Source organism: Dermacentor silvarum, chromosome 6 (genome assembly GCF_013339745.2).
Source record: "Dermacentor silvarum isolate Dsil-2018 chromosome 6, BIME_Dsil_1.4, whole genome shotgun sequence".
In the NCBI taxonomy this organism is placed as follows: domain Eukaryota; kingdom Metazoa; phylum Arthropoda; class Arachnida; order Ixodida; family Ixodidae; genus Dermacentor; species Dermacentor silvarum.
This window is the reverse complement of record NC_051159.1, coordinates 116,672,355-116,693,870: the sequence shown is the minus strand read 5'-3', so window position 1 is coordinate 116,693,870 and position 21,516 is coordinate 116,672,355. Positions and strand designations below refer to the sequence as shown.

General features: G+C 45.6%; 2 protein-coding genes across 4 annotated transcripts in view; one reads left to right on the top strand and one right to left on the bottom strand.

Annotated features, from left to right (window-relative positions):
- LOC119455900 (RNA polymerase-associated protein LEO1) overlaps positions 1-13,314 on the top strand; it is a 21,074-nt gene extending 7,760 nt beyond the window's left edge. For all 3 annotated transcript variants that reach the window (XM_049669403.1, XM_049669405.1, XM_049669404.1), the window contains 7 exons: positions 408-492; positions 611-705; positions 1,985-2,122; positions 3,317-3,452; positions 4,898-5,075; positions 7,508-7,623; positions 13,166-13,314. In XM_049669403.1, the coding sequence (XP_049525360.1) occupies positions 408-492; positions 611-705; positions 1,985-2,122; positions 3,317-3,452; positions 4,898-5,075; positions 7,508-7,623; positions 13,166-13,237 (820 nt within the window). In that variant the 3' untranslated portion in view covers positions 13,238-13,314. The remainder of the gene's footprint in view (positions 1-407; positions 493-610; positions 706-1,984; positions 2,123-3,316; positions 3,453-4,897; positions 5,076-7,507; positions 7,624-13,165) is intronic.
- On the bottom strand, positions 13,276-21,516 carry LOC119455901 (CDC42 small effector protein 2). Its single transcript, XM_037717435.2, has 4 exons — positions 21,357-21,516; positions 17,187-17,347; positions 16,273-16,365; positions 13,276-14,163 (listed from the first exon to the last, which is right to left on the bottom strand). The coding sequence occupies exons 1-4, from the start codon at positions 21,400-21,402 to the stop codon at positions 14,068-14,070; spliced, it is 396 nt and encodes a 131-aa protein (XP_037573363.1). The 5' UTR covers positions 21,403-21,516; the 3' UTR covers positions 13,276-14,067.

Here is a 21,516-nt window from a genome sequence, read left to right as displayed (position 1 = left end):
ATGGGAAACAGCGCGTGGCGACGCGCAACGGCTCAAATTTCTTCTTTTCTATTTTATTTTCAAGGAGTTCGCATTCCATTCCCTTTCTGCACGAACACCCAGTAGCCAGTCTTCATCGTTATAACCGATAATGCGGCATGGGGGCATTGTAATAAGTGGGTTATTTCACCATAGAAAACATACAAAAGTTGACGGTGCAGCAGCTTCTCATTGTTATGACCGGATATATCGTTAAAACCAGTATCGTTATAAGTTGGGTTCGACCGTATGAGCTTATTGCTTGTGTATCCTGTACCATGTATGAGTGGGTCGTTTCATGCCACCTAGAGTTGCGTGCTAGACATATGGCCAAGCCAACATCTCCAGCACCTGTTGTACAACGTCTCTCGCTCTACTTCTCTGTTCAGGCCCTATGATCCTCAGTGGTACGAGGATGAAGTGGATGAAGATGAAGTGCTTGATGAAGAAGGTAGAGCACGACTCAAACTAAAGGTGTGTGGACTTGACAGTGGTTGGCTCAGTTTATCCTTGCATTCTCCCGAGAAGCACTTTAGCAGCCCTGTTCATGTTGCTCAATGCTTTCGTTTCTGGCATGCGGCATTGCGTGCAGGTTGAAAACACAGTCCGGTGGCGCTATGTCTATGACAAGATGGGTAATCCAGTGCGGCAGAGCAATGCCCGCATAATCAAGTGGTCCGACGGGAGGTGAGCACATGTAAAGCATGTTTTCTATGTCTGTGCACTATTGCACGACATCATTTTCATTGTGTCTTGTGCGCAAATTAGTCTTAGGACTTATTTATTTATTTATTTCGTATATACATTAACTGTAGAAGTACATCAATGGTGCGCTTAAGAGGGCGCTTTAGCTCAGGAGCTCCTGTCTAAATGATGTTGAAACGCGCCAGCGATTCAAATTCGCAACAGCCAATAATAGGAGCACTCCTGAAGTGCCACGTGACTGCAGTAACGAATCATGACGGTAGTTCTCCCTTTTTGCGCTTGCTTTTGTTGCTTTGCTGTTTGCCCTTTTGCTGTTTTGTTGGTGGCACTGAGTCAACGAAAAGCCACGATCAGCTGTGCGATAGCATCTACCGAAGCCCGATTTTGAAGACAACACACTACAAACGTGCAATTTTGCAATTCTGCTACGTATCTCATCCAAGTACTTCACCATAAATACAAAGATGTCTTTGGATTGCGAGAAAAAATTAATTAGAAAAATGGAAGTTTTCAGCAAGTCGACCATTTCGTTACCGCATCCCCCGTTAATCTCACTTTTTTTAAATGTTTTTGGGTGACATGAATTTCGGGTGACACGAATTTTGGCACCATCCCGATAGATTCGTATCATCGAGGTTCTATGTACACAGGAGCGGAGAAATCTTTTTTTCTTGGTAACCACTGTACCAATTTTGACGAGTTGTAAAACGTTACACACTAGTGACTATAGGAAGCAGATTTTTCATGCTGAAAATTGCAAAATCGAAAAAAAGAAGCTCTAAGTACCAAGTTTCCAATTACTATGTAACTCAGTAATAAATAATGATATCACAATTCTGTGAACAGCCTACTAAGACATCTAAAGCAGACAAAATTGATGTATTATTCATCTCTCTGAAATTACCATTAAATTGTGAGTAGGACTCTTGCAAAACCCTTGTAAACATTGTAATGATTTCACGTAAGCTGTAAATTCATATACAGTAATAGCTCGTTGACTCGGAAGTAGTAAAATTTCGGTACGAGCTGAATGCAAAAGCACTCGTATAGCTCTATCCAAGTGTAAAAGCAAGTACAAGACAGTTAAAATTAAACTGGAGCCCTCTACTTCATTATCTCTAATGCAGCTTTGGTTTGTTAAGCCCGAACCCTAATCTACTATTAGCATACACGAAGTGTATTTTCACTTTCTTTTTTTCTGTGCCTCTATGTCGCACTGCTCTCTGGCAGCTTTTCAGAACAGTGCCCATCTTCTATGCAGCATGTCGCTACACCTGGGCTCGGAAATCTTTGACGTGCACAAGCAGTTACTGATGCAAGGTGACCACAACCACTTGTTCATCCGGCAAGGCACCGGTCTACAGGGACAGGCTGTCTTCCGCACAAAGCTCAGTTTCAGGCAAGTGATTGGCGGTGGCTATATTCTCTTCATCTAACATCTACTGAGAAAGAAACAGTTTGTGAAACACTGTTGACCTCATTGTTACTGGAAACGTGCGGTTTGGCAGTAATTGTGGATCTTTATTATCAGTTCGCCTCACAAGCCCCTAGCTAACTCAAAATCAAGCTCTTCAGGTGGGGCAGCTTTGACACTGCAAGGGACATAAAGTAGGCTATAGGCAGTGCAAGCAACCTAAACAGCCTAGGCTATACTGAAACTACGATTTCTACAGGATTGTCCATGCTTAGTGGGAACACCTCATTAAAGCTGTCATAAGCAAACGAAAGTTCAAGTAAGGGCCTGTAGAATATTAATTCATAAATAGGTATCTGCAGTAGGAGCTTTATTGGCCGCCTTTCTACCACGGAATAAAATAAATTCAACACATTCAATCCTACGTAGCTAACATTTCCTTCAGTCCGAGATAAAAGATAGAACAATGTATCGCCCCAAAGCTGAGATCACCCTGTACATTGCGCACTCTCGTCGGTGTGCTCAAGCTGTAGTGGTTTAGCATATTATATTTTCTGGAAAGTAGGTTCTGAAAGAACACAGAAATTCACCGTAGTAGTGCCTGATTTGAGCCTTTAGCTCCTGGTAACCTCTGTTTTCCCCCCCATCACTTCAACCATGTGGAATAAATCATGCAGAGTACCTAGGCAGCAATGACTTGTGCACATTATTGTGGTGGTCGTCTCTTCTTCATTTCAGTGTACTTTTGAGGTCATAATGTCAGTGTCATACATTGTACTATGTAACTTATCTGTATTTATGTGGTGGTTTGTGTGGCATTGGAAACATTGCAGTGTGGGTTGGTCTGGCCAGCACATGATTCAAGTGTTATGTGGTATGTTGGCATAGGAATTCTAGTTTTTTAATTTCTGCATTTAATGCACTAAATGCCGCCTAATTGAAAGACTTGTCTCTTTAGACTTTGCACCTAGCTCCGTAAACATACAAAACATTCTGTAAAATAAGTCATTTGCCTGTACACTGGTTAAATTGAATAGGTGTCACGATTGGCACCATGTAGCATACAAAAAAATATTTTAATGCAGGAGTATGCAAGCATACATCAGTTTGTGTAGCTTTGCACAAAAGCCATACTGCATAATGGGTTAAAACATGCTCTCTCTCTCTCTCCGTCTGCAGGCCCCACTCAACAGACAGCTTCACCCATCGCAAGATGACCCTGTCGCTCGCTGGTCGCAGCCAAAAGACTCAGAAGATTCGAGTGCTACCCCAAGTTGGGCAGGACCCAGAGGCACACCGCAGTGAAATGATAAAGGTTTGTCTTGTATTTATTTTGGGCACATAAATCATGACCCATCCCAGGCTGTGGACAGGCCTCTCTTGTCCAACCATGCTCTGCAGAATTTCCCATTGAAGATGGTTCAGAAGTTCTCAACAAAACTGTTGCAACCATGGCTCCATCCCCTGCCCCCCTTTTCTTGTCCCTCGTCAAAAACCTCAGCTTGCAAAACGTAAAAATGGTTGTTATGTAAACAGAATGTAATGCCCTTGCACTATGTAATGGTTCTAAGGCCATGCTTGCTGTCCCAACATGACGGTTGTCATGAATTCTTGACAGCACCTGTGCATGCAGCAATACAATAGAAACCCGTTGATACATCTTGTTTTCAAGGGACCGCGGTACAAAAAAAGCGTAACAGCCGGGAAAATGTAACAATGAGGAAGGCCGCAAATCGCCAAAGCAGCATCAAGAACAGCTCTGAATGACTGCCAGTACAGTTATTAGACATCGCAACACTTGTGCTGTGACCGGGGACGGTGTACGTACGCGCGTATTATTAAGGTACATATATAATGTTATGTGACAGTGGTCCCTTCCACTCGGAATGTGCTTCATTGCAATATTTTATGTATGCTTCACCACAGAACATGGCTCTGTTGCAGCAAAGCTGACTAGAGAGAATCTGCGATTAGTATGCACCCTTGCCGGTCACAAAATAAACGTAGCTCTGCGCTCAGTTCCCGGTAGGTTTTAAGCGATGCACACTTCTTCGGGTGCTTTTCCAACTGCCCTGTGTGTGTTTCTTGCACAACCTCGGTCGCTTATTGCAACGTACCAGTCGTTGCACCGTATACATTAATCATCTTCGTAGTAACATGCAAGAGCAAATTTGCCTCTGCCCCACAAAGTCTACGTGACCGCTACATCTAAGTGCAACATAAAATGCTGGGGAGCATTACAGAATGGCAACATAACACATGGGAGTCAATGGGATTTAGATTGGGATAGCGAAAACGCGCCGTAGCTGCCGAGAAATCACAACAGTGAGGAACGTATCAACGGGGTTCCGCTATATATTATAAAGAAAAATTAATTTTGCAGGTCACGCCGAGCTCATAACACATTCATGACGAGTATTTTTTGAGCTGGTTGCACATGCTGCCATGGCCTGCCAACATGAATTCCACACTGAAAACAGTGCTGAAGCCCCACAGAAATGCAAACATCTGTCCCAGTTTTCGTGTAGATGCTAACCTTCTAGCACAAGTCAACATCTTGCTGAATTCCAGGCTTCATGGGAGCGAGCTCTTCAGCAGATCACATTCAGTTCAAGCAAACATCAATAATTATGCAACTTGTTCTACAGTGTAGCTTGTGGCAACTTTTGCCCGTATGCCAGCCTGCCATCCGATGCACAGAAGCTGGAATACCTTATTGCTGGATCCAAACCAGTACTGATGCAATTCATGTTTTTGCAGAAAGAGGAAGATAAGCTGCGGGCATCCATCCGACGAGAAAGCAAGCAGCGGCGGCTACGCGAGAAGTCCCATTCACGTGGCCTCAGCTCGGCGTATCTGGAGGCTGACGAGGATGATGCAGCCATTTCCCTGTCGGCCATCAAGAACAAATACCGGCGGGGAGGGGCTGCCGTTAAGGGTAAGTGTGACACTATTCTGATGCTTACAGCAAGATCGTGGGTGAGAGTCCCATGCGTGGAGACCGCATTCTAATACAGTCGAACCCATTTATAACGAACTCGATAGTACTGCAAAAAGTGGTCGTTACAGTCGCCAACTGATTTTACAAACCTCGCGGGGACCAAGAAATACAGTTAAACCTGCTTATAACGAACCTCCATATAACGAATTCCTGGATATAATGAAGTTTTTCTATTCCCCGCCGTTACTCCATAGAAGCACATGTATTTGAGACCTCTACGCAACGAAGTGGCAGCGGGAGACCCCTCGATATAACGAATTTTCCCCTCCAACAACCTAGAGATTTCACCCCAAATTTTGTCATTTTTGCGCGAGCAGTAACCAGAAGCACCTTCGCCGCGACGGAATGCGAAGCAAGCGCACGTGTGCGTGCGTGCGTGCATGTGCAAGGGAGGCCTGCATCCCTTGACCCGGCGTTATATTGCCGCCGCGGGTGTGACCTTTCCCCCTCTCTTCATTCAAACCTGATCCTACCGCTTGCTGCAGCTGGCCTAGCCCGCCAAGCCGGCACTCTCTCCTTTTCCAGTTGATGTTGCCGACGCGATGGTACACGCTGTGACACATCACACTCGATGAGCGCAGACACGCGCTGTCAAACGCTGGCGGCGTGTGCAAGCGCCGCTGGAGAAGCGAGCGAAGTGACCTCCGTGCTGTTGTCTATCGCTTCAACAAAAACTGAGCACCGAGAACACACAGCACGCACAAAGCTACGAGCCGCCGACGCACCTACTCTGCTAGACTCTGCCCCAATGCAGATTGCTTTCAAGATACGGCCCGCGCGACCGCGCGCCGCCCCGCAGTACGCAGTTGATGCCAGAGTACAGTACAACGCCGCCTCGCCAGTGCCTCGAGCGCAACGAAAGAAGGCGTGCTTCCACCTGCGCGACGCGGTCGTCGGCTCCCCTTGCACGTTTTCACTATACAGCATACGGCGTGCGTCGACTGCGTTATCGCCCTTGGACTTTATCTATGAGCCAAAACCAATTTTATGGCCACAACGTGTCATAGACACTATCTATAGCAAATACAGATCTCAAGGGCCATACTTTTGCTGGCGGAAACCCAAAGTACGTCATAGTTGTCGCCCCCGGCACTTTGGGTGGCCAATGCCATCGTCAAGCCACCAAGACAAGCGATATTAAAGTCAAAATGGCCGCTCGCGCCGGCGCGGGGTGGCAGTTCGCTATGTATGATGCGGGAACGGTCCCACAGTTGCGGCGCAACAGCGGGGTTACCAATGCATTGGGGTCTATGGGAGCTATGCCGGGACCGGCCGAAAACGACGTAACAGCCGGGAAAACGCAGCCCCCGGGAACGTAACAGCGGGGTTCTACTGTAACACTATACGACGCTACGACGCCATCGTGACGCTCGCTCTTCGTTTCCGATGCCTCGCGCTTGTGCGAAACGACACGCGTCCACGCATCCGGTACCGGGCGTGACATTCCAAGGACGAGTGCTTCGACGAAAACGGAAAACGGGTGCGCGTTACAATGAGGGTGCGTTATAATCGAGTAAATACGATAAGCGTTTCTTTTTCGAATTTTTGTGCCGAACTTGCATATAACGAAATCCTCTCTATAATGAAGTTTTTCGGGACTTTGTTGATTTCGTTATATCCAGGTTTAACTGTAGTCTGTGGTCCACTTCCAGTGGCATAATAAGAGGTAAAGAAAGCGGTTGAAAAGGGTGGACAGGGCACGAATGCTCGTGTTGTGTCCTCCCTCTTTTCCCCAGTCTATTCAAGTGCTTTGCGAAGCTTTATAGGCTCACAAGTGTCGGCAGTGGTGGTGGTGGCGGTGTCACGCTGAAATGTGGGCCGATCCTGGCGATCGTGCAGAAAGGGTCCACATACCAGGGACAAAAAAGAAAGAGAAATAAGGAACGATAGAAAGAGAGAGAGCGCAAAAAAAAAAAAATATCACCAGCCCTTCCCTTGTCAAGAAAATGGGGGTAAGCAAAGATTGTCGTGTGTGTACTTGACCTACTTTTCCTTCCCTTTCCTGCTAATTTTGTTTCCCTTCGTGCAACTTTTCCTTCCCTCGATGTATACATTTAATAAACGTTTGTTTTATTACCGTGACATGTCGTGAACTTTACGTTACCCTGACGAAGGTCAGATACACACTCAACAAGCTTCGCTTACCCCCATTTTCTCGACAGGGAGGGCTGGTGAATTTTTTAACTGCTGCTAAATTGTACCAATTTTTCTTGTTGTGGAACTGTGTTTTGGTATTACAGAGCTAACAAAGATAACTTTCAAACAATACTTTATCAGCCTAAGATAATTATTGTTTCTCGTTAATGTGCTCTTATTGCTCTGCCCTCACCAGCAGAACAATGTATTCACCTTGCTATCTTCCTTTCCAGAGCGCCCTTCCATTTACTCTTCTGATGATGATGCATCCGATCTGGAAGAACAGCGCGCTCGACGATTAGAGAAGGCAAAGGCGGGACCAGATAATGACGACGACGACAGCGATTTAGTGAGTCGGCACACTATACATGCATGCAACCTTTCTAAGCAAGGAAAAGACTTCCAGTTCCAACTGCTAGAAACTTGCAGTAATGCCTATTGTTTAAGTACCCCTTCATTCTGGATTCATACTTTGTTGTTCAGCTACCTTGAGGTCTTGTGACCATTAGCATAACTGGTGGGTCTCTACACACGGATGAAATCCTTGGCTTCTTGCAGAAATAGACTGCAACGCAAGCTTTCTGTGTACATTCGACCGATTCTTTAATAGTACTGTGGGAGCGGCGACTAGCCGGCTGGTCAGCGCCTTCTAATGGTACAAGGTGATGGGATCAGCAAGGACTTGTGCTCTTGCTAATCTTGTCACTTTGCGTCTTTAGAAGGCGTTCATCAGCAGGCCAGTCGATGCATGCACAGTACTTTTAAAGAATCGGTCAACTGTACATGTTGTGGTGGGTCATTGCAGCTCACAAATTGCATTTCAAAGCATAAATCTGCATACAGTGAGCCCTCTTTATAATGAAATGAACGAGACGGCAAACCAATGTGATATAAACGATAATTCGATAAAAGAAACTATACTCCATAAAAAGCTAAGAAAGTAGAGCCGAAATAGTACAACTCCGTGGAAGTCTAATACGAGTGTTACATGGCGCATTTTGGTTCGGGTGACCTGGGGCATTTCGGGCACACGGAAGGCTGCACAGAGCAAGATTTGCCTGTTCCGTTGCCCACTATTTCCACAGTGCCGCTTGCCACTGATAACGTGTGGGCGCAGCATGGAGGAAAAGGGTGCACAGGCACCGATTGCTGGCGATGGAAAGGGTCACTCGCTTGCTGGGTGCATAAGGGCGCTGAGCACCCCCGCGAGTGTTCACCCACTCCTTGCTAGTTGCCGCGGCTCTATGGGGGTGCCACTCGCTGCTGATAACACGGGCACATGCGCCGCAATGGCATAGCTGGTGATGGAAAGGGTCGCTCACTCACTGAGAAAGGCGCTGAGTGCAGGTGCTCACGCCCCTTTCTTGTTCGCTCCAAGTGGAGTGCCTTATTGGTATGCTTTGAGTAATGCGGTTTAAAGGTTTAAAATGCATGCGTTTGGGTTGGCGCAAGGAGAAATTTCGAATAAAGCGATAATTCAAGTAAAACGATTTCTTTATATAACTAGCGTTTACTGTACTTCAGCTTATGAACCAACCCATGTGGTATATTTATATTGTTGAACATCATAGAATAATCTGTCTGTCTTTTTCGAACCAAAACCTTCATCTTGTACATCTCATTCATGATGACAATCACAGAATTGCTATTCCTTTTATTTTTTTATTTACAGTCAAACCTCGTTGTAACAAAGCGGGATATAACGAAATAATGGATATAATGAAGTAAGTGAAGTTCCCCTAGCAATGATGATAAAGATTCATACTGCAGTACATGCAATATGAATAGAACAAAGTAATGAATTTTGCAATATGAATAGAACAAAGTAATGAATTTAGCAAAGTAATTTGGGCTTCCCCTTTCAACTTCATTATAACGAGGTTTTACTGTAGTTGTCATGTAGTCTTGATATTGCCTTCTGGAAGCTTGCCACCGGGTCTGTGTGATGCATGTCTGCAAATATCCGTAGGTGATTGTGTCTGTGCAAAGCTCAAAAGAGCTTATTTTGAGTGTGGTTAAGACCAAGTCAGAAGATACCACTTTGGCAAACTCTTATTTCCCATTGCAATGGAATTCCGGTAATTCAATTTAAATTGATAGATATTTAAACTGACCGGTTCTCGGCGGAGCCACCTGTAAGTACAGTAGACTTGCCGACAGATGGTTCCAGCCGGCGCCCATGCATTTCTACGGGCCCAAATGTTCATTATTTCAATCCTAAAATTGGCACCGACAGTTGCACCGGAGAATTCGAACTTGACCAGTCTGTACACACGTGCCTGACGCATTTGGCGACTCCAATAACAATCCCTTTAGATTTAGTGGCAGCATCTATCTCGGCGGAGCCTAGGGGACAGTAAGTGCGTTGAACACACGGCTATTTTCATCCTGCCCTAGGAAAATTTTCAAGCAATAATGATAGTTCACAATATCTGATTGCAATGTTTTCCAAGAAAAATTCACCGAAGATCGCCTGCGCAGTGCACTCAGATCCCAAACGAAAACTGCTTTTGCAGCATTCATACGCTTTACCAGATGCCATTTTAAAAGATTGGAGGCGCATTGGAGAGAGAGAGACGTTTTAATGGTGGAAAGGTCGGCCTGAGTGAAGTGCCTCTAGCCTGCTACTCCACGCTGGGAAAGGGGGTTGGGGGAATAACAGAGATAGGATGTGAAGAGGAAGGATGATGCTGGTATGGTGAACACGATGATGAGTTCCCATCGTGGTGAACACGATGACTTCCTAGAACAGCACAGTCACCTGCGCGGGCAGAGGTAGATGCTACTACAGTGTAGCCAGAAGACTGTCTATAGCTTGCATAATTTTTGCAGCTGTTAGCGCCACTGGCGTATTTAAACCAGTCAGTAGCAGCTGCAGGGCGTCAATTAGATCAACGAGGACGAACCCCGTAAGAACGACTTTCTCGCTGCAGGGGGCGCATTAGATTTCTACTTTGGTTAGGAGCTTTAAGTCACTTCTACGTTAGTTTTCAACTTAGGACACATAGAAAGTTGGTGTCCGTTTGATTCAGAGGCGTGTGAACTCAAGCAAATACTGCCAAATGCATCAGTGGTGCGATTAGTTTTTTTTTTTTTTTTCTGCATCTTGTTTAATCCGACCCGCCAGATAATTTGATCAATTTCATCGGTCCCGTCAGGCTCAAATTAACGGAAGGCAACTGTATGTGAATAGGGAGATACTCCCGCAAATTCAACTTCTAGGAATGCACAATGATTATTTCGAGCAAAATTTCTCCTTCCCACAGAATGCCTTTTGGGCAAACTTGAGCCAAAGGCCAATGTGTCACTAGCAGTCATAACAATGCATAAGGTTGAAATTAGGCCCTTTAGCTTTGTTCGATACATTAGGCCCAGAGCGCAAGCTCCGCCTCTTCACAGAACGGAGTAAAGTGCTGCATGATCAAATTTTTAGCATTCTGTCATTGTGTGCCATGCTTCAATGGATGAGCAAATTATTGATGCAGTGAAGAACCACCGGGCACATTTCGCATCGCCAAAAGAATGACCAGTGCTAAATGCTGCTGCACCATCTGATAGGCATGCAGTCCACGGGGCCCACCAGTGCGTTTATCTTACTCTTTGCATTCCCAGCTTGAATTAGCTGCACTCACTCGGTGATCCCCAATTTCCTAGATGGGGCTTCTGAAAATTGGCGATTGTGCCACATCATAAATTGCAGACAGCTTCATGGAAATTTCAGGCACCTTACACAGCGTTGCTCGAGCATTTGGACTGTCTCGCTCTGCCTGCACGATCATGTACCAATTCGGCCACCAAGTCTAGAAGAAAGGTGACACTTTAATAAGCTGCCGGTGGAGTAAAAGGAGAAAGTAACGAACCCTAGTCGCCTAGTTGATCCAGTCATAGCAGACTCCGCCCAAGCCAAGCTGGCTAAGTCGTAAAAGGAATGCACTTATGGTTTGTCGTGCAAGTTCTAGGTGTGAAATTGTGACATGGTCTTGGGCGACTTATTTGACTGCTATTAGAAAAATGTTTGTCAGTCGTAATCATCAAGCAGCTTCAAATGGTGCCACCTCTATCCTCGATGTCTGTTGAAGAGGTAAGCAATCAAGTGAGGAAACTGCCGTACAAGCGACTGTTGTGGAGAAACGTGCTATCGCATGGCTATCAGAGGGCGGTCAGCCTCTGCAAGTTGTAGGGGATGGAGATTTGACGCGCTTGGAGACCGTACTTTGTAACTTTAGCGACAGCCATGACAGTGATCGAAATACTGACTGGCCAGGTCGCATGCAAGCATGTGCATTCAGTAATGCACTTATTTTCTGGCGAATTCAATATTTTGGAATCTGTTTATTGAGAATTTTAGGCGGTCCCTTGCGTATCCAAATGATGTGTCGGTGACTAATATGTGTTGTACCATGCACAAAGTATTCGAAGGGGGAAACCAACTTTTGTTTTCTATATAAATACTGTTAGTCTTCAGCAAATACAAAACTGCTTTCTTTTTGTATGATACGGATCAATCACCGTAGCAAGTCCCAGCACTACACCATCATTGATTTCTGTCTGTTCTGTTGTCTTCTTAACTTCTCTGTGCTGTTGATGCCTGCCTGCGAGACATCTAGATGTTTGTTTCATGTTTCCAGCTTTGCACACATTGCAATGCAAGTTGTGTAAAAACCAGAATATAATGTGATGGGTAATTTTAGGACCGCAAAAAGTGAAAAAAAACGTTTTTATGCATCATAAACATTTACCGTGCTTTAATAATGTTTCTGTATTAAAGCCACGCTGCCTGTTAATTCATCCTCACTTCCCTCAGACACATTGTCAGAGAGGTGCTCGTCTGTGCCATCCAGAGCTTTTGAAATTCCGCACTTAAAGGCACACACAACAAGTGCACCCATGTAATGAGAAGCCAGTGTGGCTGATGAAACGGGTCTTAGGCACACAGTGCTCTGATGTTTTGAATGAGTGAGCACAAAAAAAAAAGTAAATTACATGTTCCATACTGTAAGTACGCTGGAAAAGCACTCATTGTAGCTCGCCTGCAGTGAACAAAAGGAAGGCACGAGTGGCTGTTGTGGGAGATCAACATGGGCGAGGTGTACTATATTGTTATACGCCCGAAGTCGTGCGAAGTGCGACCAGTGTCCTCCTAAGCGATTTCATCCACATATTACAATCATCATTCTCTCTGAATAGCGATTTCCATTGCATTTTGTCATCACATCAGATGACATTTTGCTGCTGTAGCTCAATGTCGACTGCAAGATACAGAGAGCATTGCCACTTTATGCACGCGTGGGCTGCCAAGTGTTCCTCAATTTCTGAAAAAGCTCCTTTCTTGGGACTTCTGAAATTTCGCCTCTTCCCACTGCACGCACAAAGCACTTCATCAGCAGCTCCGATTGCTCTTTTTGGTCACTTCAAGCTGTTGCACTGCGGTAGTTTCAGCAGCCTACATCGCTCTCCATATGTTGCGTTGAGTTTCAAAACCATGACTAGGTTCACGGAATGTGGAAAGTTTCGTACCCAAATATAGTGAGGGGAGATTATGAATGTTCGTAAACTATTCTTTCTGAATAACGATCTCCGTTGTCATCACCAGCTGCGGCTGCTCTTTTTGGTCACTTCCAAGCTTTTGCGCTGGCAGTAATTTCAGCAGCGTAATTCACTCTCTATCCATCTGCTGCATTGTGTGTTTCAAAACCGAACCCATGACTAGGTTCATGGAAATTGGAAAGTCTTCGTACCCAATATAGAGGGGGGAAATCATGAATGTTCGGAAAATAAACTATTATATGCGGGTTCTTACAGTAGTCCCACTAAGCTTAATTGCATTAGGTTATGGCAAAGTGACAACAGCCACCCTATATTGACCATCCCTATTGTTTCTTTTTTTACAGGACTACTTTGACAAGAAGGCAGAGAGCAAGAAAACAAAGAAGGCCATTGAAGAGAGTGACGAGGATGACTAGGCACCCTCACCTCACTTGTTTCATACTGTACATACTCGTTTTCGTAGATAAACACATTTTTTTATTCACTTCTTGCACATTGGCAGTGCTTGTCCATTTTTCCACTCAGATAAAATTCTTTATCCATCTTTGCACGTAAACAGTGCTTGCCTGCAGTCATTAAATACTAGCCGTTACAAACGCTTCCAATCCTGCGTAGGTCATTTCCTTTAAAAAAAAAAAACACTGCAGCCCAACCTGGCTCTGGCTACATCCATGACACGCACACACTACAAAGGGAGGTGAGAGGGGGAAAAAGGACTCCTGCAACATGACCCGCTTCTATATACACAATGCGCTCATCTAAACAACCTGTGTGTGACAAAGTGTCCTAAAAGGTGCTGCTGTGAAAAGACAGTTAAAAAAAAAAAAAAAGGCTAATAAAAAGGCTTCTGCGCATAGGCTTGCCGTCGAGTCTCCTTGTGGTAAACAATTTTGCTTCTCTCATTGCCTAAGAACCGAGGGTGCACTTTCCACTCGGGCTTGATGTGGCTGGGATGCGCAAACCGTTCACGTGCGGGCATCAGATCAACGAGTCCCTGCGCCAGTGCTCCTACTAAATAAAATGCATGGCCCAATCAGTGATTGCTCAGTGCCATCCACACTGGTACAAGTTGCGGCAGCTAAATAAAAAGGGGGCGAGGGGGAGGATGGGGGTCAAGGAGAGGAGCGAAGCCTTTGGTCCATCTGGCATCATCACAAGTGGCCGCCGTCTGGTGAGTCCGCCGTCATCACACCACCAGGGGAACACGCACGCACGTCCGGGGCCGAGGTGTGGCCCCCACACGAGGTCACTGCTGAACGTCCACCACGGGGATCGACACATTCACTGGAAGCGCATATTCGTAGCCACCCTTGGAGGCCATCTGGTTCTGGAGCGCATTGAGCTGCAAGCATGAGTACGTGGACTTTATATCGACACATTTCACCAAAGCGCTCTTGGCATTTATTCAGCAGGAATGTGCTCACTCGCATTAGCACACAATTCACATTACGCGTTATCAAATATAGCTACAGCGGCCCTGCAACAATTTCAATTAAGGCGCAACCGCATGCACGCGATTTTCGAGCGCCAGCGACGAATGGCAGGTTTTGCCGTCGCGGAGGGCGATCCGTTGCTGGTCGCGTCGCCGGTTTCTGGCCAGCCAGAAAATATCGCTTGTCGCCCGGAAGCCAGCGCGACGACATCCGCTGGGGAGAGTGATTGCGCAACAACATGGCAGCAATCAGTCTGCCCGCTTTGATCTGAATTCGCTCTTGCAACTTGCTCTCTGCTGTGACAGCAAAAAATAAATAGTACAATCAGTCATCGCTTCGTCTCATCGCTAGCTGAGGACTAAGTATCGGCGCTCTCTTGTCATTATTGAGATCGGTTGTTTGTTTTGACACTGTTAGGCCTGAGAGACCACCGAGAGCCGAGAAAGTGTTTAAGTTTTACTCAACAGATGGCGCCACGGCATTTTATGCTGGCGGCATGGGACGTATTTTCCACTGGGGATGCTAGCATATTTAGCTAGATCTACATAAAACGTTGACCTTTTGATAAAATTGAGATTTCTTTACACGCGCACGATAACATTTATTCACACAACAATGTAAATCCGTCTCTACTCTTTTTCGTGATGTCGCGTTCATGTGGTTGCTCTACGCCGCGACACGACAGCGCGACAGAATGTGCCTGTCGCGTCGCTTGTCGCTATCGCTTGAATATCGCGTGCATGCGGTTGGGCCTTTACGACTGCAGAGCAGCACAACTATCCAGTTAGATAAACATGTTGCGTTGTCGTGCTACTCAACCTCAAGGCCATGCCAAGACAAAAAATGTGTACGAAGTTTGGCAGGCATCGTCCACAGTAATGCCATTGCAACGATAAAAAGGGGTAAAAGGTCAGAGAATATGTTGCAACTTCGACCAAAACAACTCTACGAAATATTTCCCACACCTTTGTTAAAAAATGTTCCAGAAACCCTTTGACAATTCCTACCATCACCCCAGTAGGAATTCCTAGCTGCAAAAGGAGAAAACTACACAGCTGCTGGCATTGCCATGCTACAGCATCAGCCAGATTATGCCCTAATTCATTTATTGTCAATGCAGTTACAGTAAACAGCACGGGGTAACACCTGCACCATTTAAGGTTACAACTTTTAGCCTGCTACTTTTGTTTTGTGCATGCATAGTACATGAAAATGAGCTGAAACACTGTCGAGCATGTACTGCACGTAAATTGGCTTCCAGGCCCCTCATTCTTTCTTTTTTTTCATCTCGTTAACCTCGTAAATACACTCCTTGGCTGTTGGTGAGCTTGCCAGGTAGCTTGGTCAGATGTGGCAGGAACAGCACCCACCATCTGGCTTCTGAATCCATCGTCTCGCTGTTTTCACAACAGTTTTGTTGCAATGTGATAAGTTCTGCACGAGCCATTTTACTTCTAAATGCTGCACATGCACTCTTAATTCTTGACCACATACTGTATTTGCAATAATAATATATAGATTGACCACGCATAAACACTAAGGTAGGTAGTATGACCCTTGCTTTAAGATATATTGCTGCAGTGCAGCACTAAACACAGCTTCCATTCAACCTGCCCAGATGTTTGCTGTTTATTGCACAGGCACATTGGCCTTAGTGGGTCAATGAACATTTCTGTGCTATCGCAACTTTCCCCTTCATGCATTCTTGCTTCTACATATGTGTGACACTTCGAACGGCTGGCTTTCCCACAAATGCAAATTGCCTGGACTTAAGCATGCAACTCAAGTTGAATAACATTATATTCAGGTTATGGTTTCATACATTGTGTGAGGTGCTTTCTCGGGCCGATGATGACACAGACACAATACAAAAGAACAAGGAGCTGGCATCGTAGTTGAGCAGAAGTGCAGTGTTAAGGATGCCGAGCCAACATGGCCCGCCGTGTCAAGCAGGCAACTCTGCGGACATAACGATCTGCACACAGTTTTTCTTAGCAGCAGCTTCAACACCAACTTACATGAACATTCATGTCGCCAGAGCCAACATGAGCCGTGTGCTGAAAGTTTGTCGGGTTGCCGATCATGGAGCGGTCGATTCGCCGCCGTCGCTTCTGCAAGGGCACCCAAACACAAAGCAACAGCCATTACTCCGGCAGTGCACCAGCACCACTTCTCCCATTCTGAGCAACATTCTGTGTGCGTACACGTTTCTTGTCTCAATGTTCACAACTATCCTTGTAGGTAAAACAAGACAACATTTAATGCACCCAATGTGACTATCATAAAGCTTTATAGAGGACTATGGCTCATTGACCTAGTAGGTTCAGGGAATGATAATGTGCAAGTAAAACAAGTTAAACACTCATGCCATGCACTGATGGCTACTATACCATTAACCTGACTCATCTATAAACATTTGAAGGAGTAGTGACACAAATTTTTTAAGCTGTAGAAACTATTACATGCTTCTTAAATGTACAAGCATTGCACTCAACTAGTATGAAGGTTGGAAAACATAGAAGACATATTGACTTGATGCTAAAGTTGCTCTCAAAAATCCACTCCAGACCTGGCATTATCGACATTATGATGTTATGACACAGAGCGAAATTTATTAATGTGTACCATAAAGAAGGTATGACGTCGTCACTTACAAGAGCAAGTGCGTTTCTTCTGGCTGTGCTAGCGTGTGGCATCCGCACTGAATGCAGTTCGTAGAAAAAAGTGTTATAGGACTTTCTGATGCCTGCCAGTATCTTCTATGGTTTAGAGGGTTTGGGTCTTCATTTTAATGGAAAGGAAAATGGCAAGTCGAATATTACATGTCCTACACCTTTAGAACAACAATCTGCGTAAAGTTAGCCAAATTGCAGTAGCTGCAACATTGCAAAGAGACACCACCAGCAGTACAGATTTCACAGGCCAATCTCACCGGAGCGGGCTGCTCAGTCACGCAGCATGCGAAGCACTGGACCCAGATGTCTCCCATTCTGTTGCAGGGCAGCTCCTCGCAGGCCCCTCGTTTGCTGCCGCTTCTTCTGCGCTGCGGCACTGCCTCTGCCGACTCCACTGCCAGCTCCACTGCTGCCGCCACTGTGATATGGCAAAGCACATTGCTGCTTAATTTCATTGATGTTTATATGTTTAGCGCCAGAGCCACATCTCGTGCAACATAAATGTCTCCTCAGCTATTGCTGGAAAACGTAGTACGACTAAACCTAAAGCACATCCATGTGCAAACATATGAGGCCTCATCTTTGCATTTCAAACTTCATATTTGGGGAATTTATTTAGCATCAAACTACTGCACAACAGAAATGGGTAACGGGGCCTGTAGCCACCTGTGTCGTCAGCAGTTTCAGAATGCAAAACATGCATTGACTGACTTTTCTAGATTGGTGTTCACCTAAGCATCGTAGGAGACTGTTTTTCGGATGGCAGATAATGGGAAGATACTGTTGAGCTATTGCATTACCATCAAAACTGCTTAAGTCTGACACATGCTGCCATCTGGAGAACTTGGTAGCACATTGAAGAACTCTGGTAGCACCCTATGTTCAGACATTAAATCTGCAATCATTAGGTCGGAAACCACCACTTTAGCATGCAGCGACTTATTGCTCCATTATGGCAAATCCCCAGCAAGCAGCTTCTAGACAGAGAGCTGCACAGCACACCACAGATATACGACCACACATTAATTTTGGGCAGACGTTTTAAGTGCACATAAAAGTACCCCACCAACTTTCACGGACTACTTGCGGCCAAGTCAGCATGGTGAGCATTGAACATTATTTTGTTCACTTAACGACAGGGTTAACATCCGACGGTCAAGCCTGGGTCATTGGGGGGCTCTGGATTTATTGCGACCACCTAGGGTAAAACTTGACGTGCAACGAAATCTAGGCAACACGGTCATTTTATTGCATGGCCCGACATCATGCTTCGCCGCAGGACGCTATATACTACGCTGAACCCCCAAGCATACAAAAACGTTCATTATAGCAGCGCGAGCGCAGCTCGCCCAAAGAGGGTGTAAAATGTTTCAAAAGACCTCGCACATTTCAACTGCATGCTTGCCAGCGCGCCACGGGTATAAAAAAAAAAGAAAGAAAAAAAGAAAAGAAAAGGCTTGCTCCACAATTCGCGCGCACGGCCCTGTGAATTACGCCAGAAAAAAAAAAAAAAAACGTGCACGGCTGGGGAGCGCGGATGGGGGACCCCCCACCGCGGCTCGCTTTCACGACGGCGCGCGACAAAATCGGGATGCCCCATTAACCGTACCACGGTGGAAGCACATGCGGCGCACCGATCGGGGTGCAGTACAGATCGCGAATGATTGTGCCTGTACACCGCGAAAAACCAGACGTGAAGAATTCAAACGCGAACAATTCCGAAACTATACTCCGATGCGTTGCTCTGCGTCAACAGTGGCCCAGTTCCAAAAAGTTCTCCATTCAGACTCCGAAACGTACACTTGCGAATACTCCACGCGTAGAAATCGGCTATGGCGCGATGGCATGTCGCAATTCCTCGTAATTACACGTATCAGTTATGTCTTGTTCGCGTTTTAATTCATGCTGATATGGTGAGTACAAGTACGCTCTTAAAAAAAAAAAGAAAATTTGCATCCTTTGTGGCTAATTTTGCCCCACACCAATAATCATCTGCCTTGCTTGCGTTTCCTTGAAAGAAAAAAAAAAAACTGCGCTCGTTACTTTACTGTCGAGAATACTCTGTCACGCTGATAAGGCGCATGTGCCGTTCGGGACCTAGGAGGTACCGGGCCTTAAAGAAAAGAAATGCGGGCAAGATAAGCCCCAAAGGGTGCAAACTTTAATGAAATAATTTTGCACCCTTTGGAGCTTATCAATCCCACGGACGATGATAACTGTCTTCTTTTATTAGATCTTGAGCTTATTTCCTCTCTCTAACGCGTGCGCACCGAGTACTTTTTTGGGTCACGAACGGCGTGCGCGTATCAGCGTGGCATAATAAAAGAAGTGTGCGCGAGATTGATGTCGACTATCGTTCAGGAACAAGGTAAGCCTCAAAGAATGTATGCCACGCCATGGTAAGTATTCTAGCCACCCTAGTCATGGTCCAACGCCTCGATAACACAAGGCCTGCACATGCGGGAATGACGGCACCGCATGCGAAGCATAGAGCGATCATATTTTTTTGCAAGGAACGTCTAAGCGCGAAGTAGTACGTGTTAACCACTTATACTGAATGAAGTTTCATTGTCCCGTGGAAAAAAAAAAAATAGATAAGCCTTTGTTTAGGCCAGATATGGCATATCAACCTCACTTTTCTGAAGAAACGCCTGGCGCAAATTCATGGGCAAGAATTGTCGCGTTATCATGTATGATACACCATGCAGTTACGGGTATATTTTTTGCCCATGCAAAACCTGAACTGCAGAAAACTTGAAGAAAAAAAAATCAGAACTGAAAAAAAAAACTTGACATTGCTTTAAGAGATGGAGCGTATTTCCCACAGCTCGAGCTAGTACAAGTGTGATTAAAATTTGATGACGTCATCCTTGATTGACCGTTCATGTCTTCAATTTCTAAGTCGGATCGTTTGTAGACAATCTTTGCTTCGCATAGTCTTTAGAGTTTGGCGCAAGCCGAAAGGGAACCTACTTCCTCTTCTTCCGATAATTATTTGTCGCTTCTATTGTTATTACAGCTCCTGGAACATGGCAGGCCCCGCGCTATCTTCATCGTAAATATTACTGGTATTTCATTTTTTTTACCTATTATGCACCAATAATATGTCTAAGAAAACGTGTAGCTCGTGCAAACCATAAATTTTGTCGCCAAATTTGTTCTTTCTCGAGGAAACATATCTACTATCCTCCACAAAACTGCTTGATGTATCACATATGACACAGCAATTAATGCTTGCCTCACAGAGACACCCAAATTTAGTTCTCGATCAGACGTCACCGTAGGTTAATGAACAGTAAACACCCTGTATTTCCTCAGCGCTGATTTCAAGGGCATAAATTGTCGAAATAACCTGTTTATTTAAGAACTTTTTGCACGTTGTGTGACGACCTGTCGCCATACTTTATTTCCAGAGGGAAAGTCGCTATGTATTTCGTTGCTACAGGACGTAGATTCCGGGTAAACATGGAGCATTTCTTTCTTTTTAGTTTTGTTATCTATGCATATCGTATGTATGATACACCATGCGGTAAAGGGTTAATTACAGCACCCGCTGATGGTTTATTCACGGGGTTTAACGTACCAAAGCAACACTAGTCTCGAGCTTTGCTTCAACACGTTGCCACTGTTAGCAACACTCGGGCTACGAGAGACGCCGTAGTAGAGACTCTAGTAGAGGGCTACGGATTAATTTTCACGACCCGGGGTTCCTTAACGCGCCCATAAATCTACGTACACGAGCGTTCTTGTATTTCGCTCCCATCAAAACGCCGCCGTCGCAACCGGAAATCGACGGTCCTACTAGGAGCAGTACAGCTGCAACCAGGGTGCAGCAAGCAACCGGGGGTGGACGCTGTTGCGTCATGTTGCCGTTCTGCGCCAATCAGAGAAGCCGTAGCTGACCTCCGGGCCAATCAGAGCTGACAAGATGGCGAATTTGACAATACTGCACCCGCGCTGCACCTAAACAGGGTATTTTCTTTTTATGTGTGTGTTCTTTTCGCCGACAGAAAAACTAAGGTACCAAGGTATACCGTATACCATGCTGTCAAGAAGCTGTCGCAAGTTGGATCCACGTGCTTATTAAAGGCGCACGACCTGATATTGCGCCGTCCAAGCTATAGAGTGCATTAGTATATACTAGTAAATAGCGTTACTACCATTATATCTACTACTATGATATCGTGTGAGATTAGCAGTATTGTTAAATTAAATAAAGACATTAGAATAGCAGTATAATAGTAGTAATAGTATAGAAGCGAATGGGTGCGCGGAGGAACGTTTGACACCGCCGCGGATCGCTTCAGTAGAACCGCCGGCGGGCTTCGGCACGACGTCACTGCTATACTGATAGGCGCGCGCGCGTAGGAAACGACCTCCGCGGGCGCAAGACACGTGGAAGAAAGACCCCCGCGGAGCGTACGAACCGTCCGGCGAGGAGCGCTGTTTCTTGCCGTCCTCCTCCTGCGACATGGTGCCAGCAGCTGCTGCTCTGCGCAACACGAGGCCTGCCTGTGGTGCGCGCGGAACGAACGCGTCGTTTTCCTTCACCGATGGACCCACTGCGGGTTGACTGGCCGGGATGCG

Coding starts and splice junctions, on each gene's coding strand:
- LOC119455901 (XM_037717435.2), bottom strand. CDS start 21,402: ATGTCGCAGGAGGAGGACGGCAAGAAACAGCGCTCCTCGCCGGACG. Junction 17,348..21,356: donor ACAGCGCTCCTCGCCGGACG/GTTCGTACGCTC, acceptor GCCATATCACAG/TGGCGGCAGCAGTGGAGCTG. Junction 14,164..16,272: donor CTGGCGACATGAATGTTCAT/GTAAGTTGGTGT, acceptor TCATGCTTGCAG/CTCAATGCGCTCCAGAACCA.